At 39.4% G+C, this 19833-nt stretch overlaps 2 protein-coding genes across 18 annotated transcripts in view; one reads left to right on the top strand and one right to left on the bottom strand.

The window, feature by feature from the left end:
* Nucleotides 1-318: 318 nt before the first annotated feature.
* Nucleotides 319-19833, top strand: part of dock7 (dedicator of cytokinesis 7) — a 56656-nt gene continuing 37141 nt past the window's right edge. For all 17 annotated transcript variants that reach the window (XM_042514664.1, XM_042514637.1, XM_042514617.1 and 14 more), the window contains exons 1-14: nucleotides 319-440; nucleotides 4850-4949; nucleotides 6774-6949; nucleotides 8410-8478; nucleotides 8620-8749; nucleotides 8838-9050; nucleotides 9336-9421; nucleotides 9522-9588; nucleotides 10094-10243; nucleotides 11270-11350; nucleotides 11621-11783; nucleotides 12366-12508; nucleotides 12656-12749; nucleotides 12945-13107. In XM_042514664.1, the coding sequence (XP_042370598.1) occupies nucleotides 403-440; nucleotides 4850-4949; nucleotides 6774-6949; nucleotides 8410-8478; nucleotides 8620-8749; nucleotides 8838-9050; nucleotides 9336-9421; nucleotides 9522-9588; nucleotides 10094-10243; nucleotides 11270-11350; nucleotides 11621-11783; nucleotides 12366-12508; nucleotides 12656-12749; nucleotides 12945-13107 (1673 nt within the window). In that variant the 5' untranslated portion in view covers nucleotides 319-402. The remainder of the gene's footprint in view (nucleotides 441-4849; nucleotides 4950-6773; nucleotides 6950-8409; nucleotides 8479-8619; nucleotides 8750-8837; nucleotides 9051-9335; nucleotides 9422-9521; nucleotides 9589-10093; nucleotides 10244-11269; nucleotides 11351-11620; nucleotides 11784-12365; nucleotides 12509-12655; nucleotides 12750-12944; nucleotides 13108-19833) is intronic.
* angptl3 (angiopoietin-like 3) lies at nucleotides 14759-19389 on the bottom strand. The gene is made up of 7 exons (XM_042514687.1): nucleotides 18759-19389; nucleotides 17981-18091; nucleotides 17673-17784; nucleotides 17438-17551; nucleotides 17044-17139; nucleotides 15953-16225; nucleotides 14759-15834 (listed from the first exon to the last, which is right to left on the bottom strand). The coding sequence occupies exons 1-7, from the start codon at nucleotides 19278-19280 to the stop codon at nucleotides 15650-15652; spliced, it is 1413 nt and encodes a 470-aa protein (XP_042370621.1). The 5' UTR covers nucleotides 19281-19389; the 3' UTR covers nucleotides 14759-15649.

Here is a 19833-nt window from a genome sequence, read left to right as displayed (position 1 = left end):
GTGATTTAAAAGAAGTCACTGATTCTGCGAGTATTATCTCCTTAGGTCTTTTCAAAGCCGAGGGGCAAAATTATGAGACAGAACGAAAAAGCATGTTTTTCCATTTGTTTTCCAGTACCAGTGATTTATGATAAATGACATTTCTAAGTGTGAATATTATGTAAAATCTTTCAAATAAAGCTGTGCAGTTATTGGGAGTGTAGCTTTAGTCGTTACAGTAAAGTGCGCAGGGACTTTTCATTGGGTGTGTTCTGTTGCACACCATTACGGTGATTACGGTAATGATCCCATTCTCCCGTTTTCCCGTTTTCCCTGTGGCCGTAGTGTGTGAGTGGAAAGCGGAGTCTGTCTGCTGCCTGCCTGCCTGCCTGGGAATTTTAAAGCACATCAGCGGCCACTGCCATGGCTGAACGCCGCGCCTTCGCCCAAAAAATCAGCAGGTAAAAGACTCGCGACCCCGAAAAGAGCTCGGCGAAGGCACAGCGAGCACTTAGTCGCTTTTATGTAGGTCGCCCTCAGACCACCGCTGTGGGAACCCAGCAAAGGAGGCCCAGCCATCAGCGCAGCCTGGCTGCTCCGAGCTAGCCGCTTGTTAGCCATGTCGGCAAAGATGCTCAGACCCACCCAGACAGACAGCGACACTGCTAGTCCATTTTTTAGCCATGAACGCTAACAAAGGAGCGAGGCGTAATATAGTTGTATTAAATGTATCTCCGCAAAACAGCAATTAGGTTTTCAGGAATTATCCGCACCGAAATGGACTTACTGTAAATTGAAAACCGTTAATTTTAGACAGCTAGCTATCTTGCCTACAGTGGCTAACGATGGGTAGCTAGGTGGTAGAGATGAGACTGAACTTTGTTATGTTTAAAGTAAGAACCTATTTACAAAGCAGAGCTGATAATTGTAATACGGCAAGACTGAAAACAAAAGCCTCCATCAACAGCTATCAAATAGCGATGTATTAATCTCTTCTCCGCCCCTCAGACAGATCAAAGTAATCTCTTTAACAAAGGGCTTTGTGCTAGCTGTCAAATACCATCATCCCAGGCGATAGATAGATACTGCAGATCTGGTAGAGATGAACTCTTGTGTCTCTCAGCTATCAACATAACGTTAATCATTTTAAAATCACTGACATTGTGGATCATTTAATTCACAGACGAGCCATTCTAGTAAGATTGAGCTAAAAATAAGTTTTGTTTGCCTCTTGGTTCAGTTTTCCTCTGATCAAATGTCAGACGTCCTTACTGGATGAAATAGGATTTCACACCTTTCCTGAGACATTGTCATGATGATCTGAGTTGGGTTTTTTTTACATGGGGGAATGTCTGCAGTCACTGTTGTTTTTATTTCCTATATGAAAAAAAAAAAGATTTTTACAAAAAGGCCATGCACATGATCTTAATGTTTTCCTCTTTAATTGTAGAAATGCATTATGAGCTCAGTTTGTTTAACTATAGGACAAAATTTAAGTTGTGGATTCTATGATCATGATCATTTCTTTGTTGGTGTCAGGACTGCAGGAATATGCATTGGGTGAATTTAGTTCTCATTAATTAAAACCACATCCAGTTATTGAGAGTTTCATATTGATTTATGTTGACTGAACATGCCCCACATCATAGCAAGTTATTCATGCAGAATGAGGTAGCAATGTCTGATAGGATTGTCAGCTAATAAACTTACAGATGAACATAAACAATGATACAGCTTAAAAATCCCCAATTGTCAGTTTTATTTCATGTAAAGCAAGCATAGGAGCTATATACTGCGAACATATCAAATTGCCCAATCCAGAGAGAAATGCACGCAGTCTGCGTTCAGCTACTGTGGCTATAAACAAGCCGCCGGGGTTTCTGTGAATTTGTGATGTCACAACTGTAGGCTACATATACATAAAATTTCTAAATGGGCCCCTTTGTATTTCCTGTTGGTGTTTTATAGCGTATATAAAAAATTTGTGTTTCAGATAGAGGGTGAACACAGGTATGGCAGAAAGTATGATGAAAATGTTGTTTTTTGAACATGTTCTAGTAGAAACCCAAAGCACAACTATGAACTTCAAAATGAGCATGTGAGACCTTCAAAATGTAATGTCATTATGTAGTGTCATAATAGCACAAACGATGGCCTAAAAACGTACCATAGAGATTAAGCAAAGACTTTCTGACACTGTTTCAACAGAAAATGAGCGTTATAACCTTCACAAAGGTGTTGGCTGTTATATCAGATTGCATTGTATCATTTCAGCCTATGTGATATTTATCCACTGTATGAATTCTTGCAGTTGACGTAACAGTAAAACTTTCCTGATTCAACAGAGGTTAAAATCCTGTTTGCTGTTTTCATACTCTCAGATTAGTGGATTGTGTGTACTTAGCACAGTGTTAATTATTCAGCAGTGAAAATGTGGCAATATTGTACCTGTTCAAGCATGCTAACTTTTGGTAATGGAAATGAGTTAGCATATGTCACATGTTGACTAAAATTGCTAGTGGCTTTGCCCAGAAGTTTGAATCACATGTCTCAGTTGAATGGCTTGCTTATATTATGATCTTCAGTTGCCACCAGTTTATTTTTTGTTCCTGGGAGAGATTGTTTTGACCATCTTGAAGAGATAGCCACAAAGGCTGTTTGTTTAATCAAGTTATACCCCTGTGCAGTGACCAGTCAGTGCTAAGTAAAGGTCTGGTGAGAGGCATTGGGGAGGACTGTGGAATGTGTTTGTCGGTTCAGTGCTTTTGCTTTTCTCCAGTGGTGACAGCACTGCACTGCAGAGGCCACTGGATCTCTACTACTGTACATTATCATGTTCATCTTAAGCTGGCAAGTTGGACTGAGCAGCTGTCACTGTACCTTCCTGCTGAAGTTGATAAGCTTAATCCTCTATTTTGCAACCTTGTATTTTTTTCTGATGAAACAGTGATGAACGCAGCACTATAGTGGCTTTAGGGAAACCAGACACTGTTTGAACTTTTTTTGGTTTTGCAACCTTGCAGACTGGATCACACCTAATCCTTGCGCACCAATACTGTAATCATGGCTTGGAGTTTAAAGAAACCTTCATACTAGTAATTGTGATATTGCATTCAGGATGGAGAGTGATATAAAGAAAAAATGGGTCAGATAGTTGATTATGAAGAAAACTGTAAAAAAAAAAAAAAATTGTTAATTACAGTTGTTGGATCCTAATAGCCTCTGTGGTACCTGTGTATCATCACCTTGAGTCTTCAGTTTCTGGCCTTTATCCTTGGTTCTAATTTGTTATTTGTTTGTGTCACTTTGGGCTACTTGCTGCGTTGTTGTTTTGTTCAAGGCAAAGGTCTCTGAGTGCTTTTGGTGGTTGCAGTGATTTAAAGGACCTGTGTATGTGTGTAGCAACAGCAGCAGTTGAACACCAAGAGCTTTATGCTGACCATCGGGGTCCATAGCTTTTTATTTGTTTCTTTCCTCTTTGTCTGGGTGTTATTTACGACCCTGTCTGAGGGGAGACTGGGGGATGCAAAGAGAAAATCCTAAAAGGGTGAAGTGCTCAATAATGTCGTCTTTGAAATGTGCAAAATCCAGCAATATAAAGGAGCTTATCTAATATTTGAATGTATTTTAAGTTGAATAGCAGTGAGTCTATGACATGCTAATGGAATGTCTCACCATATAGTATTATTGAAAAATATTAGCCACTTTGTGATAACATTACCATTTCTTATGCTCTCGAAAAATCAGTTTGATACCGAAATTAATATTGCTAGAAAATTAAATATAGCTTATTCTTGGGGCGTAAAGTATTTCATTAAACTATGAGGTTAAATTTGCTTTGACCAGTTTTAGATAGTTTTAGTTTTATGTTTAATCTCAGCCAAGGGTGTGCTTTTTGTGTTGACATTGTGGTGAAAAAGCTGGTTGGGGTCCACCCCAACGAAAAAGTCAAACACTTCATTTCCTGCATTATGTTGATTTTTTTCCTGCAGCAATTTGTGCCTTTTTTGCGACAATATATATGGGGCAAATCTCTCTAATTTCATCAAAATAAAAGTCCTCCACTACTTTCAAGTTTTAATTGCTGGGGGACAAAAGCAAGTTCTAAGTATTGAGGTGGGCGTGTCCCCTGCGTCCTCCCGGAATCGACTGTGTTCTCAGCCATAGGGTTGGGAAGAATATCGTAAATGATTTTGTATTCTTCATTAATTGTAAATCCCCTCAATGCAAATTTGTGATTTATGATATTGGGCTGCACAAATAAGATGATTTGACTCGAACAACTGTAGTAATGTATCTAGTGGTACTGGTAAAATGTGGCACCAGAGTTGCTTTTCTTTTTTTGATAGTTCCACAGGTCTGCCTCTGTCTTTTAGTGCACACATTTGCCATCTGAACCTTTTTAGAATTTTTTTGTTGGCGTTTCACCTTAATTTGATAATCAACAGTGTAGAGAGTTAGACAGGAATTATTGTAATAGAGGGGTACCACATGCTCAGCTGGATGTTGAGGTTATGTGGGATGTGCTTTAACTATCAGGCTATGCAGACCGCCCCCCTCCCTTTATAATTGCATATTGCTTAATTTAGCCAGTTTTATTTTCCTCCTCAGTTACTGGTATCGGGATGTTGCGTACAAGATTGCATGCAGGATTGATGTCTTTCAGCATGTGTATTACAGAATCACCTGTGTTCTAATCCCATTATCATTATGGCCAAATATTGTTTTACTATGTATTGTTGTTAATATCAGCCCTAAATATAATCCCAAATCAAGCCAACAGTATCTAGTTTGTAGATTATCACAAAGATTTCTAAGATGGATTCATTCACTCTTTTCCTCCCTCCACCTATGTCTTATGGGTTTGCAGGACTGTGGCAGCAGAGGTCAGGAAGCAGATCGCTGGCCAGTATGGGGGCTCTCCACAACTTTTCAAAAACCTCAATGTTGGGACTGCAACAAGCAACACAGTAAGTAATTTCGAATACCAATGAAAGGCCAGAGCTTCATATTGACATCCTGTACTCAATCATCAAATGAGTGTGACAGCTGCTGCTACTGCACTTTCTGAAAAATCGTCAGCCTAAATTACAATAACAGTGTCTGTTCTGTCAATAGTTGAGATGCTGTTGATTTTTCACATTTGCATGAGTGCAATTCTGGTGTCTGCTTTGTTGGGAAAACAAACACACAAGCTGGTGAACTCTCTGCCCGAATGTGTTTTGGTATAAAGAAATCACTTACTGGGCTGGTAGGAAAACAATGTGCTCAGCTAAATGATATATATGGCGTCTGCATTTTATCATTATTAACATTTTATCAACTCTCACTGCTGTTGTTCCAAGTGCAACTATATAGTGCAGTTTTTAATTAAACTTTAACAAGAAGCCATTGTCACACTGCACAAAATATCCCCCTTAACACTCCCTAACATTTGGCTTTTTTATTTAATGGGAAAGGTTACAATCAGTATTTACTCCAAGGTCCAGTAATTCTGCAGTAGTCACAGTCATTTGTCAGCTCCTGCACTGATTGACTTCCATTGGCATTGCTGGAAATACAACACCCGGGTGGAGTCGCTAATTTTAGCCCCTTTGCTGGCGCGATACAATGACGAGCCAGCAGAAAATACCGTCCGTCTCTGCCCAAGCCGCACTTGAACATCATTCAAAATGTAGTCTGCACCAGGTTTTCACTGGCCTGTGTGCTGCTTTCTGCACCGTCCATGATGTTGAATGCAACCCTACGTATACATTTGAGATGTAGGTTCAATGTTAGACGTGTATCATCAAACATTGATTTATCTAGTTAGCTGCTTGGTTCCTTTTGTTGTATCAGCTTGGGCCATGAAGCAAGTGCTGTATTTTACCAATAGGAATATCTGCTGACATTGGTCTAAATGTACCACAATATTACAACCTAAGAAAAGGATGACATTTACTGGATATTTGAATGACTGCAATACTGTTGTTTATGTCATGCTAAATACCATGAAAGATAACCATTGTTGTGTTCACCACATCTAGACTCTGCTGCAGTGTTTGTAATGTTAACAATATATGAGGTCACACAGTATGCTTGTTAAAGGGTTTGTGCCAATTGCCCCTCAGTTGCTTTGAGCCACAACACCAGCAAATAGTCCCTCTCTCCTCCTTAATTAGGCTACAGTTGGCTTTTAATTAAACTGTGAGAAGTATTTGTGTTCAAATTCCTCAGCAGGCAGAGAGAGAGACAAACACACACACACACACACACACACACACACACAGTCACACTTCAGCTGAACCTGCTGAAACAAAGATTCCCTCTGGGTTCATCATTTTAGAAGCAGAGTAAGACCCCTGAAACCATAAGTCTAAGCTTGAAGTAGCACACTTACTAATCTGGTTACTTGTATCAGCTTCAAGGCATTTTAAAGCATTTGCCCAAAATCATACATGCATCTTTCTTAGAAGTGATTTTCCTATCTGGAATTAAAGATGATCCATAAAGCAAAACTGCTCCCTCAACAGAAATAACAGGAATTACCTCATATTTTTGGACCTGTTGGTGCTGTACGTGGTGCAGATCCATAGAATGACTAATAACCCGTAACTCTGCTACTTTCCTCAGAGGTTATTTCAGGAATCAATCCCCTAAAGCCTTAAACTGGAGACTTTAAGACTTTACCAAGACATTTATGTACAATAAAAAACAAGAAGAAGTGCAGACAGGAGAACTGAATAGCTGACTATGTTTTCACAGCTAATTAACTTTTCCCATCCCTCTGATCTCTCTCTCCCATCACCCACCAGGTTCCACTCACAGAGGCGGTGGAGCCAGTGGACTTTGAGGAGTACCTCATCACTCACCCTCCCATCGTTGAGTCAGGTCCACTGAGAGATCTGATTGAGTTTCCCCCAGATGATATTGAGGTCATCCACACACCCAGGGAGTGTCGCACAGTGGCACAAGCTGTCCCCGAGGAAGGGTAAGGGTGCTGGGTGGTTTAAACACTGTAGGTGGTAGTAGCAGCTGTAGGAACGCCACCTTAATAAAGAATTTCAGTGTGTTATTTCCATTGCCAAGGAAGGTTTAATCAATATTTGTGAACATGGGTTTTTGTTTCTCAACACCAGAAACCAGAGAAGTTAGTCTTAAACTTGTGATGCCATCAAGTATAAAGTCTGGTGCTGCTCCATAGACAATGAAGAGTCACAGAATGTCTGTTTTCTTTTTTATACCCAATTTAGCTTTATTTTGTTTGTAGTGTTTTCAAGTCTGGAGCAGAAAATATACCCACATACTCACCATGAGCTTCACCTTCATCGAGAACATCTTTGCCAAATCAATGTCTATGGAGCAGCTCAGATTTTTCATTTTAATTTTAGCACTCTAGTTTTTGGATTTTGGAGATTGTTGTTTATGTTAGCGTATTTTGAACTGTCTTAGACCATAGAAATTAAATGTAACAATTTTGAAAGTAAATTAATTTTCTCTTAGATTACATTTTTTCTCATATAAAAGCATTTTGAGTATTGTACCAAGAGAAAAGACATTTTCAAAAGGAAATTGTTTAAATTAACTAGACAATAGAGGAATGCTTTTTTTGTAAATTGTTGTTCATATATTCAGTCTTCAAGTTCAATTGTTAAAGCACAAAATGTAAATATTTTTAATCAGATCCATTTAATAACTTACGAACTAAATAAACATTTAGTAAGTAGATGCATTATAAGATCTGGTAATAAATACCTATGTCAAAAGTGGAAGTTAAAAAATAAATCAGTGGTGCTTTTCTCAGTTGGAAATTTAGATTTAAAAAAACATTTTTTATATGCGTTTTGATTTACCACTGGGTTCCAACATTTTCAGTTTCCCTCTTACTGTTATTTATTCAATGGTAAAATATTATAACTTGCCGTGTCACCCTCTGTAAATTCTTTGCCACATGACAATGAGGCTGTGCTAACTCTTTAGCTTTCCTTGCTGCTTTGCATTAGATACTAATACAGTAAGTTTAATATATTAATGTAACCTCATCATACCAATCAACATCCTATCTAAAGAAAATGAAGACAGTGTTTTTGCGTATGTTTCTATAATTCAACTTATTTTTCATTTTGTGCTGTTAGTTCATTTGAATGTTACAGTGACTTCAGAGAAAGGCAGGTGTTTTTAAAGGTAGTGCTGCATAGTATACACACTGCGCCACATGTTTAAAGATGAAAGATCTGTGGGTTGATGTCATTACTTAGCTCTGGCTCTTGGTATGTCAGAAGAGGTGGCACAAACTCTGCAAGTGTACTTCACTGTCTGATGTACCAGAAAGACTAAATGACATCAGTCTGGTAGCCTGTCATCTTTATTCACTTTAGACTAATGCATTTAAAGTCTGACTCTTGCTATTAAGTAAAGCTTGTTTGATTGATTGAGTCTGTCTGGCGGCAGGGACACTGATGCTCATGTCAGAGACTGTGTCAGATCCTACACAGAAGACTGGGCCATCGTCAACAGAAAGTAAGGCTCCACTGTGTGGAATTTTCATGATTTTTTATCACTCAATTTCAAAATTTCACTCTCTAAAACTAGGATTATATCCGTAAAGTATTCTCACTATGTAGTGCATTAATGTAAGGTAAATGAATGCTTTTCCCTCAGATACCATAAGCTTGGTACAGGCTTTAACCCCAACACTCTGGACAAGCAGAAGGAGCGTCAGAAAGGCCTGCCCAAACAAGTGTTTGAGGCTGATGAGATGCCAGACAGCAGCAGCTACCAGGACGACCAGGTATTAAATCCTCTTCAAAATTTCAAATTGGTCACATGCTTGCTCCATTGCTCCAGTGACACTCATGTTTGTGTTTTTTGTCCGGCAGGATGACCTGAAGCGGCGGTCAATGTCTATAGACGACACTCCACGCGGCAGCTGGGCCTGCAGCATCTTTGACTTGAAGAACTCCCTTCCTGACGCCCTCCTCCCTCACCTCCTTGACCGTGCCCCCAATGAGGAGATTGACAGGCACAATGAAGAGCATCGCAAGGCCAACCGCCACCGTGAACTCTTTGCTCTGCACCCCGCACTTGATGAGGTAATGTTTATCCCTTTATCTAAAATGGAACCCTTTTCTGCTTGTCACCATTACATTTTTATGTAAATTCTGTAAGTTTTAGTAACATTTATGCAGGTTACTCCGTCCAACTGAGCCAATTAACTCAATCTTTTGGTTTTAAAACTAGTCCCAGGATGTCAGTAATTTTCTTTGTAACGAATACATTTGTGTGAATTAAGTGTTTTTCATCAAAGCATAGGCATTCAGTCGTTTTTTAAAATTTTATACTGATTTTTGTATGTGGTATTCTCCGTGAATGTTTAGGAGGAGCCCATTGAGCGCCACTGTGTGCCTGAAGTACCCAAAGAACACTTTGGCCAGAGGCTACTCGTCAAATGCTTGTCCTTGAAGTAAGTGGTGGACAGCCTTTTTCAAGGAAAAAAAACCTTTTAGTGCTTTTATTTAACTGCTTCTTTCTGCTGACCCACTCCTTTTTCTCTCCACTTGAAGGTTCGAGATCGAAATTGAACCGATATTTGCTAGTTTGGCCTTATACGATGTCAAGGAAAAGAAAAAGGTAAGCTGTTATGCTTTCCTCAGTGCCTCCTCAGCCCTGAGTTGTTGGGTCACTTCTGCAAGCCATTAAAATTGTTCAGAGGCCAAAACGAATTTGATGAGTGGACAATAAAATTTTATGTTGTAGCCCTGTTATGCTTGTGGGAATGCAGTTAAATCATACAGTGGAACCATGTATCTATTGGAAGAAGACTATCCAGCGCTGTTCTTTTCCACGTCCCTTTAGCTGACAAACACTAGAGGGTAGCAGTTGCCTTGATAAGTAGATCTCTTATATATATTGCTCTGCACAAGAGCTCCATTGCTTTTACAAGTGGGCCGTTTGTCACTGAAATGTTCTCATGTTTGTCAGCTTCCACGAGCAGGAAATCAGGTTGCAGTAGCACAACCATTTACTCAAAAATTCTAATTGAAAGCTTGTTGGTGTCAGGGCGTAGTCATCGTATTACATTTAACATGTATGTTACGGTTATGTCACCTGTGTTTCTTTTGGATGTGTCCCTTAGATATCCGAGAACTTTTTCTTTGACCTGAACTCTGAGCAGACGAAGGGGATGCTTCGTCCACACATTCAGACTGCAGCCATCTCCACACTGGCACGCTCAGCCATATTCTCCATCACCTACCCATCCCAGGATGTCTTCCTCGTCATCAAGGTCAGACAGTTATAATACAATTTCCTATGTCTTGTCTGTTTTTAGGAAAAGGGTTTTTGGAGATACAAAATACTGGCTACTAGTGCTATCAAAAGTATGAATTCATCAATATGTAGCGATACTGAGTATTTGAGAAGTTTCGATACACTGGTACCAGCTGCGCCTCCTCCCTCTCTCTTATTGTCAGCGTTTACTACAATCATTCTGCTGTTCCCTGCTACTAACCAGAAAAGCAGAGAAAGACTCTTGAAATGTTATAGCCTTGTTATATTTATCTTTTATTACATTTTTTTAAGAGGCGCCTGGTGGCTCAGTGGATAGAACGGCGCCCCATGTGCAGGGGTTGGTTCCTTGCCACAGCGGCTACGGGTTCAACTCTGGCCGCGGCCCTTTGCTGCAAGTCACGAACCCCCCTCCCCATTTCACTCTCAAACTGTCCTGTCCATTAAAGGCAATAAAAAGCCCAAAAAATAATCTTTTTTTAAAAAATAAAATAAAATAAAATCAAAAAATGTAACTTTAATGGCCTTAATGTCAATTTTCCCTGTATTAATCAAAATGATATTGAATATCAACATTTTTCATGGTGTTATATCAATTGTTAAATGTATTGAAACAACACTACTGGCTAGAAGGATACTATCTGTCCAAGAAGAAGAGAGTCCTTATCCTCGAGGCCTTTCCTCTTTTAAAAGTGACAGTAACACACTCGACACATTACATGCAACAGTAGATACTCCTGTAGACTTAACCCTGATAGAGACACTGTAATTGAAATTGAAGGAACTCACTAGCCTAATAACATTAAAGCAACAAACAGCTCATAATGCAATACTCTCTGTAGGAGTCAGTATTATACCAGTTCTCTTACCTAGCAAAAAAACTGACAACACTGTTGTCTTACATGTGGCTGGTACAGTGATTTAAATACAATCAGCTCATATTTGATGGTCAGTCTTTGTTCTGAATGATCACTTTATTGCTGTGAGTGAGAATGGTAACTGAATGTACACGCTTTATCTGCAGCTGGAAAAGGTACTGCAGCAAGGTGATATTGGTGAATGTGCTGAGCCCTACATGGTCTTCAAAGAGTCAGATGCTGCCAAGGTATGATCTGTGTGATTTACATGAGCAATGGCACCAGGGAGGCTTTTCCCAGGTGTATTATATAATAATTAATACTAATACAGATAATAAATGTGTTCTTTTTAGCTACATCCTTGTTGCTGGCAATACTGCCCATTTTATAACCTAAATATTGCACCTAAATATTTATGAGTTAGTGAATGAATAAGTAAACTTTGTATTTTGCAAGCTGTTTTTCTGTCATAAATCACAGATATAACTAACTTAAGTAAACATGTATTTTTGTTGTAGAATAAAGAGAAGCTGGAGAAGCTTCGCAGCCAGTCTGAACAGTTCTGCCAGCGTCTTGGCCGCTACCGCATGCCCTTTGCCTGGACCGCCATCCACCTGATGAACATTGTTAACAGTGCCGGCAGTCTTGAAAGAGATACTGAGCTGGAGATGAGCCTCTCAGGTCTGAAATTCTCTTTTAACACAACCTTTTGGATTTAACTGTAAACATACAGTATCCTAGTATCAAGTCAGAGTCACAGTATAGAGAAAAGTAACCTTGGTTAATGTTTTTATACTTCTGCCCACCCACAACCTCAATGTCACATGTAGTTATCAGGGGCCAGAGGCTTCAACAGAGACCTGGCAGTCACACATGAAGCGCATGGGCTTGTCAATACATTACCACAGTCTATAATCTTTATCTAAAAACAACTTTCCAACTACAAATAGTAAGAAAGGCAAATTCAAACAGAGAGCAAAACACCCAAACAAAACATCGAGCCATATTGATCCTTCGTGTGTTATTTTTGAGGCTGACCTTTGGTATTTGTCTAACCTTTAACCTCGCAAGGTATCTTTGATACTGACTATGGAGGCTGCCTTTTTGTTGCTAGGCAGATCAAAGAAATGAATGTTCTCTGTCAGATGGGGCAGAAATATGGGATTAAGCTTGAGGCTGTTATAGCATCCCCAAGAAGAGAAAGCTCTCAATATACAAAATTGAAGATTTTAAAATGCTATTTATTTTGCTCTCTGCATGCAGAGAGGAAAGGCTCATGGTCAGAGCGGAGGAACTCAAGCATCATGGGAAGGCGTTCCCTGGAGAGGACCACAAGTGGAGATGAGTCATGCAGTCTGACAGGCTTCAGACCAGCAACACTAACCATCACCAACTTCTTCAAACAGGTCTCCACAACCACATACACTATACACACACATACAAGTCTGATATATACGAATTTTATGCATTTTTGAAATGTATGCAAACAGAGGGATATGTCCTCAAGCTTATCATTGCATTGGATTTTTATAGTCTGCACCTGTGTGTTTTAGGAGGGTGACAGACTGAGTGATGAGGACCTGTATAAGTTCCTAGCTGACATGAGAAGGCCTTCTTCAGTGCTGAGGAGACTCAGACCCATCACAGGTATAAACAGTCGTTTTTGATTCCTTAATCCCATTGGTAATTGTAAACCTGACGCTCATTGTAATTGGCATTATGATTCCCTTGAATTGCTTGGAATTTCCAAATCTGAAAAATGAATCCATCTCTTTTTCTCTTTTTCTACCTTCCTGTACACCCACTCTCTTCCCATTCTGTCCTGCGTGATTGTCACCACAGCCCAGTTGAAGTTGGACATTTCTCCTGCTCCAGAGAACCCTCACTATTGCTTGACCCCTGACCTTCTGCAGGTCAAACCTTACCCAGACAGCAGGGTACGCCCCACCAGGGAAATCCTGGAGTTCCCTGCCAGGGACGTCTATGTGCCAAACACTACATACAGGTAAAGAAAAACTGAGCTTCTGTTTCTTATTTTTCAGTTTTGCCAGTTTTGTCTGGAGGGTATATTTATTTGTTAAGATAAAGCTTTCTTGTATGGCTTCATTGGCTTACATGTGAATTGACATCTGTGCAAATATTACATTTCGATAGCAGGAAAGTATTTAGTTTGATTACGGAGAGATATTACTACTAGCAGCTTTTTTTTTTGAGAAAGAGTTACATTGATTACTGGTCAGAAATTACAGATGAATATTGGCAAATTTTAGTCAGAAAGGATAACAACCTCGATCAAAGCCTAAAAACATCTTCAGCCTTCAGTTCTGACAACACCTAAATTCAGGCTTTGCTCAATGATGACCGACACTGTGTTTTATTAATGTTCACCTCATGGTACATGCTGCTGTACTGTGGACATATTCCATTTGAACAAGTGCTATTTCTGTCAAGGTTACTGTGAGAGATGGTCTTAGCAGACATTGCTGCTGACATGACCTCGCTATCGCAGGCCTTTGTTTGTCTGCAGATAACCATGGGCCTTCCTATTGTAGATTAACTAATGTCAGACCTAATTATGAGCCAGCATAATTGGGGAAAAGGAAATCATAAAGTTTCAGACTTTATTGCAAATGCTATTTTATTTCTCAGTCATTTTATTGCAAGTTGTTTTTGATCACACGTTTTCCATAAACCTTGTTTTTTAATATTCTCCTCAATTACTACTTTTTCTTTTAAGTATAAATATATGTCAGCTTCATGTCCATGAGATCGTTGAACCTAAACAGTGCTACCAGGTGATCAAACCCCTTTTAAAAAATTTAAGCAGAAGGGTACAGGCCCTGAAATGGAAACTTGATGCATTGTTTTATTTTTCTTACTTTGAACTACCACATAAAGTATATTATGGTATATTTGCAGATTATGGACATATAGAAGCAAAGCACATTAATAGGGAACATTCTTTCAGTTGTGAATTACTATATTGTTTTAGTAATTACTTTTAAGTTGTGAATGAATACTGTCTTACTGACTGTGATGATTGTACTTCATCTTACTTGTAATACTTAGGTTTTTAAAAAAATCTAGAGCTGAATATAAGGTTTTGGATATCAACACTTCTTGGAGAAATATCTACAGTGAGAGAGGTAGTGAGAGATGAGGACATAAGTCAGCCTTTTTTAGTATGCATTTTGCAGTAACATTAGTTATAATAGGTAGGAGAAATAATACTTTGCAAAATGAGAAAGCTGTTTTTACAGTTTTTCAGTGATTTGCAAAGCTGGTTGGAGATTTGTGCCATGCCCGTTTCCTTTAGCATTTCTGGCGCTTAATTTTTTGGGGGTTATCTTTGCAAATTTTTGAAACAGTTTCAGTCCATTGTTATATGTCTGTCTTTTGTGGTCAAACTATCCAAGTTTTAGTGGTACTGTACTACTGGTGACTGACATTAGGTACGAGTAAGGTCAGAGTTACAAAACTATCACTAAGTTTGAATGCTACATAAACAGCATTGAAATACTGACTTGGACGTTGATTACTGCGGAAGTATTTGAAGCTTCAATCAAATTGATTTATTAGCATTTGTTTTTGTTCTTCTAAATTTAATTTGGTTCAATATAAAGTTATAGGTCGACACACTGTGGAAATGCTAGTCATTTGGTCAAGATTTTTATTTGGCATCATAAATATGATTTGTCAGAGCACATAGCTACTGTCAGGGTGATGTGTTAGTATGTTGCATATTTACACTGAGGTTAGTTATATTGTAACAAAGGAAAAGAGTCAATATGACTCAATAACATAGGAAATATACAGAAATTCCTTTTTTCTAACAATACCAGCATAAATCAGATAGCATGAACATGGTTTAAATACTTTACAGAGTAAAAAAAATAGAACAAACAAAAGGGAAAAACTTCATCAGTGTGCTGCCAGAGCTTTGTATCAGTTTTTTTTGTACTGTGTTTGACTGCTGATATTGCCCCCACTTTAAAGATAGTATTCCATGAAACTAAGAATAGAGAAGAGTGACATACCAGGAAAAACATGACAAGAGTCCCAGTATTGACACTTTTTGAGATGTCAGAGATGCAGTGTTTCTCTTGAACTCTGACTTACATAATTTGCATGCTTTATGTAATAACATGTTGGTATTTGTGCCTGTAGCTCCTGGGAACATGCAACAGTTTCACATAATCGGGTTGATGATGTGGATCAATATGTCCATTTTGTAAGTGATTGCTGATGTTGCATAATGACGATTCTACTGTCCTTGCTGGACCCATTGACCCAGTGGGTTAATGACCTGTGTGGCATTGTTGCATCATTGCGACAGTTCAGCATTAGTGACATTTTTGGTCTGTTATCTGTCGGTCAGCACTAGCCTCTGACAAAATGCTGTAAGGAAGCAATCAACTTTCATGTGCATATAAAGTACGAAACTTTCTGTGTTACTTCATCCTCTCCTTTTCAGCTATACATTTAGATATTATGAGTGTTTGTGAGAAATGACCTAGTGTTATAAGAAAAGTAATGACTTGTCGTGTTCAGTTGAAGCTTTCAGAAGTCAGGGCTGGTCGCAGGGTGATCTTGGTCATCTTGAGGGAATATGAGGGCCCTGTGCCAGGCTTCCAGTGAATGCCCTTTCTTCTCATAGAGCGTCCCTTTGCTCTTAACCACAAATACCTTCCATTGAGATTGGTCTCTCCACAAGCATTGAACCACCAACCACCTGCCAATGTGTCAGGACAAGATACACAAGTTATATTAACATAATTTGGTCTCTACAAGGTGGTCTTAACAAAATTTTGTACACAATTATTGCTGAATCATCTTGAGAAACGGTTTACCTGTGCAACTGCGAGCACAGTTGGAGTTTTGATGGTTCCCATAATTTCTGTCTTTTGTGGAGAATCTTATGCCAGTGCTGTTGGCCAGGGTATCAGGCAGGTCACCAGATAAGTGGCTGACATGAAGGGTGTAGGCCTCGGAGGGACCCTCTAGTGAGAAGCAGTACTCGACCCAGTGCTTTCCATCCTTCCAGTCCTCCAAATCAATACGCAGGATGTAAGCTCCCTGCTGAGTAAAGCTGTGGATCTTCTTTAAGCCTAGCCAGAAGCTCTCTGCATAATACATCACATCGTCACATATTTTTACATTGTTAGGATATCTCTTGTGCAACAAAAAACAAACTTTTTTGTCTGTTAGCGGGGAATCTCCAAAGGTATGAAAAACTGTTTGTGTTACAGGGAAGAATTGACAACCTTCTGGTGTCTAGAACTAATTGTATAAAAAACAAAAGTTTATAATTCATTTCAAAAAGGTATTAATATTAGGATAGTATTAATAATTTTCCTCACACAACAAGACATGCATGTCTATATGCTTGTTTCCTTTGGCCTGCCGTGGATTGCTGCACCAAACTGTAAGGTATAATCATTAGGTAGGTGGTGGTGGCAACTATAATTCATGGCTGCAGGCGCCATTACTTTGGAAGCTGTCATGACTGCACCTATGAGCGGCTGTCTGAGCCTGTAAGTGCTGCAAGGAAAACTGCCAAACCTTTCTGTGTACTCAGGCAATACAGGATGTCACTTTGTCAGTTCAGGGCTGATTCGTAACAAATACTTTTTCTTTAGAGAGCTAGTACTTGCTGTGCTTTTCCCAACCCTCCAAAAAAGGGTTAGGGTGGCATTCACTGTAAAAGGTCCAGTGCTCTAGTGTTATCTTCCGATGCTTTTTATTTTTCTGTTAATAAATCACATTTTTAGAAAGTACATTACCAACCATATATATTTTTAAACACCACTTTAAACGGTTATTAACTAATGTGTATTTTTTTACAGATAAGAAAAAAGCCTTTAAAAATGCTTTTAGTTTTGGCAAACCTTAAAAGTGGCATATTTTGAATTAAAGGCAAAGATAACAAAAAAGTACTCACTTTCCAGATTTCCAAAGCCTTCCTCATACTTGTCCCAGGTCTGGTCAAAATCCACTGCATCATCAACCCTACGCTGGATGACAGTTGAACCCCCATCTAAAGAACAGATAAGAAATACATTTCAAGTCATGTTACTGTTGAACAAGCCACACAAAAGTTTACACAAGGGTCAGGAAGCCTTTTTATCATAGATAACGTGAAGGGGATTTTCCCCCCGACGTCTGCCCTTTGGATAACCTGCTCCTGAGGCTATCTAGCTTGATAACCTTTTGTTTTTTGTTCCTTTATTGGAAATGTGCATAAATGCATATACCTCATCTTATAAATGTCATTGCAACTGAAACAGTATTTTCCTGCCCTCACTTAGCACTCTGATTGTTGTAGTCTCACCCACCTGAATTCATTTCACAGTAAACATTGAATGGCTCAGACTGGTTTGGCTTGATGACATAGATTCCACTGTTTGCCTCTCCTTTATTAAATAACTCACTGCAGTCCCTGGGAAGGTCTGAAACACAATTAAGAAAATCATTGCATTGAAAGCCTTTGAATTCTTCTTTTGTTTTGAGTTATTACGTATGTATGCCAATGTTTTATAATAGCTAATAGTCTGTTTGAAATAACTTTACCATTTGCATCCAGGTCAGTTAAGTTTCCTGTCAGATATTCAAACATAATAGCAGCTGCAGGGTCTGAATCCACTGGCTTATCGAGTGTATCTTGAAAGCTGTCATAGCTTAGCTGCAAGAGAATGAAAATCAATCTGAGATAGTAAATTATGTTGTCAACCCTGGAAAAGAAGCAGTTTCCCTCCCCATATTTCTGTTTCTTTTCCACATAAAGCAGAATTTGCATGGGTGGATCTGTGGACCAAACTAGGTTCATACAGATAGATGTTAGACAAGATGTAGTGAAACCCTGCTGAACAGGTGCCTACCTTTTCCTCCAGGTTTTTGATCTTGGTTTTCTGGTTGTCAAGCTGATCGTGCTGCTCCTTCACGGCTTTCAGCAGATTGGTGATTGTTTTCTCTTGAGATTCAATCACTTCCTGAAAATGCCATAAATAATACATTGTAAAATATAACACACATAGTAGTATAATGAACAAATAGCAGTTTTTAGAGAAGCTTTTGAGTCACCTGAATCAAATTAACTACGGGTTAAATATCAGTTTCTTGTGTATAGTTTCTTGTGTATTTTTTACCTCTTTAGTATATGTAGAATTGTTAATTTTATCAGTAACAAAGTGGAAACTGAGATACCATTAGTCATGTCAAACAACATACAAAAAATTTTTAATGGTTCAAGTTACTTCCTCGAGTAATTATTTCCCCAATTATATAGCTCATATGTTACACATTCTGTATTCTTACAACATCTAAATGGAGAAACAATAATGCAACAGATATTAACTACAAATTGATAATAAGCATTACCTTGATACAGAGGTAGATCATCAGCATATGAAGATATATGATACCATATAGGCTCACCTAGGGTCTGCTGCATGCTCTGAGCAATGTGCAGAGATGATTTAAATGGCAGTTTGTTCAACAACTGCAGCTCCATTGTTGACTCAATTTGAGGTAAACTTTTGGGGCAGTTTTAATTTGCTCACTCTTCACTTCTATTGATGTGCACATTTCATTCACTAACTGATGCAAACTTGTGTATGGAATTAAGAGAAATTGCTTAAACTGTTTTTAGCTGCCTACCTTGAGCGTTGTGATTTCACTGAGCTGATCAGCAGGGATAATGCTCTCTGACAGTCCCTTCAGCCGCTCCTCAAGGCTCCCCACCTTAGTCTGGAGCTGCATGCGCTCCTGAAGGATGCCGTTGATCTTAGAGTTGATTTCCAGTGACAGGTTCCTGATCTCCTCATTGTTGGCCTTCAAGAAATTTGTGGTCTTCTTCAGCTCTTCCTCTTCCTCCTTGATCTCAGACGTGACCACTGAGAGCTGGTAGAATGAGCGGTCGAAAATGTTCAACTTCTGGAAGATGTCATTGATTTGGCCCTTGGTCTTCTGGACAAACTCCCTTAAACTCTGGCCTAGCTGAAGGAGGCCGTTGGCGAGGAGACGAACATCATCCAGCATGGCAAAGCGCGACTTTGCCTCGGTTGGGTTTGGTGCTAAGGCAAGGCCCTGGGAGGGCAGGGTGGTGTACTCTGAGGACTCCACAGGGACCGAAGCAGCAAAACTAGCAAGCAGCAGCAACAGGCAAAATGACTTCATCATGACTTTTTTGTCCAATCCTGGATTGTGAAGTATTTTCTAACACAGTGTTTCACTGCGCCTGCTTTGCTCTACTCAACCCTCTTTTCTCTCCCTCCGCCTATAACCCAGGCTTCCTTGCTGTTTAAATGATGTGAGAGCAGCAGGCTGCCCCGTGCTATATACTACCCTCTCAGTAGAGGAGGGGGGGGATTAGCTGATCATTAAACCCTACTATGTTTTAGCTCTGTACCCCACCTCCTCCCTCATCCCCCACGAGCCCTCCCTCTCCTGAACAAACAAATCACAGCAGTGAGCAAATGACACATACACCCCCCCCCACCCCCCACCCCCCCTTCTCTACTACCCATTTAACCCCAATCCCCTCTCCATACCACACCCTACCCTGTTCTCCATCTGTGGTGCAGAGCTTTAGCTGATCAGCAGAAAGCCAACAATGGCCATCACAGCTTTTTGATGGATCGTCAGTCTGATCAATCTCAAACCTTATAACCCTGCACACACTTTGCACTGATTGATAATGCTGTGTGTAATTAATGCTCTTGGGTTTGATTTA

Source organism: Plectropomus leopardus, chromosome 3 (assembly GCF_008729295.1).
Source record: "Plectropomus leopardus isolate mb chromosome 3, YSFRI_Pleo_2.0, whole genome shotgun sequence".
Lineage (NCBI taxonomy): Eukaryota > Metazoa > Chordata > Actinopteri > Perciformes > Serranidae > Plectropomus > Plectropomus leopardus.
The sequence above is the reverse complement of the archived record's forward strand: the minus strand, read 5'-3'. Positions and strand labels throughout refer to the sequence as shown.

Excerpts from the sequence above, each read along its gene's own strand:
- angptl3 (XM_042514687.1), bottom strand. The coding sequence starts at position 19,280 with ATGATGAAGTCATTTTGCCTGTTGCTGCTGCTTGCTAGTTTTGCTGCT. Across the intron at positions 18,092-18,758 it reads GTGAAATCACAACGCTCAAG|GAAGTGATTGAATCTCAAGA; the intron begins GTAGGCAGCTAA and ends TGGCATTTTCAG. Across the intron at positions 17,140-17,437 it reads TTACTGTGAAATGAATTCAG|ATGGGGGTTCAACTGTCATC; the intron begins GTGGGTGAGACT and ends TCTGTTCTTTAG.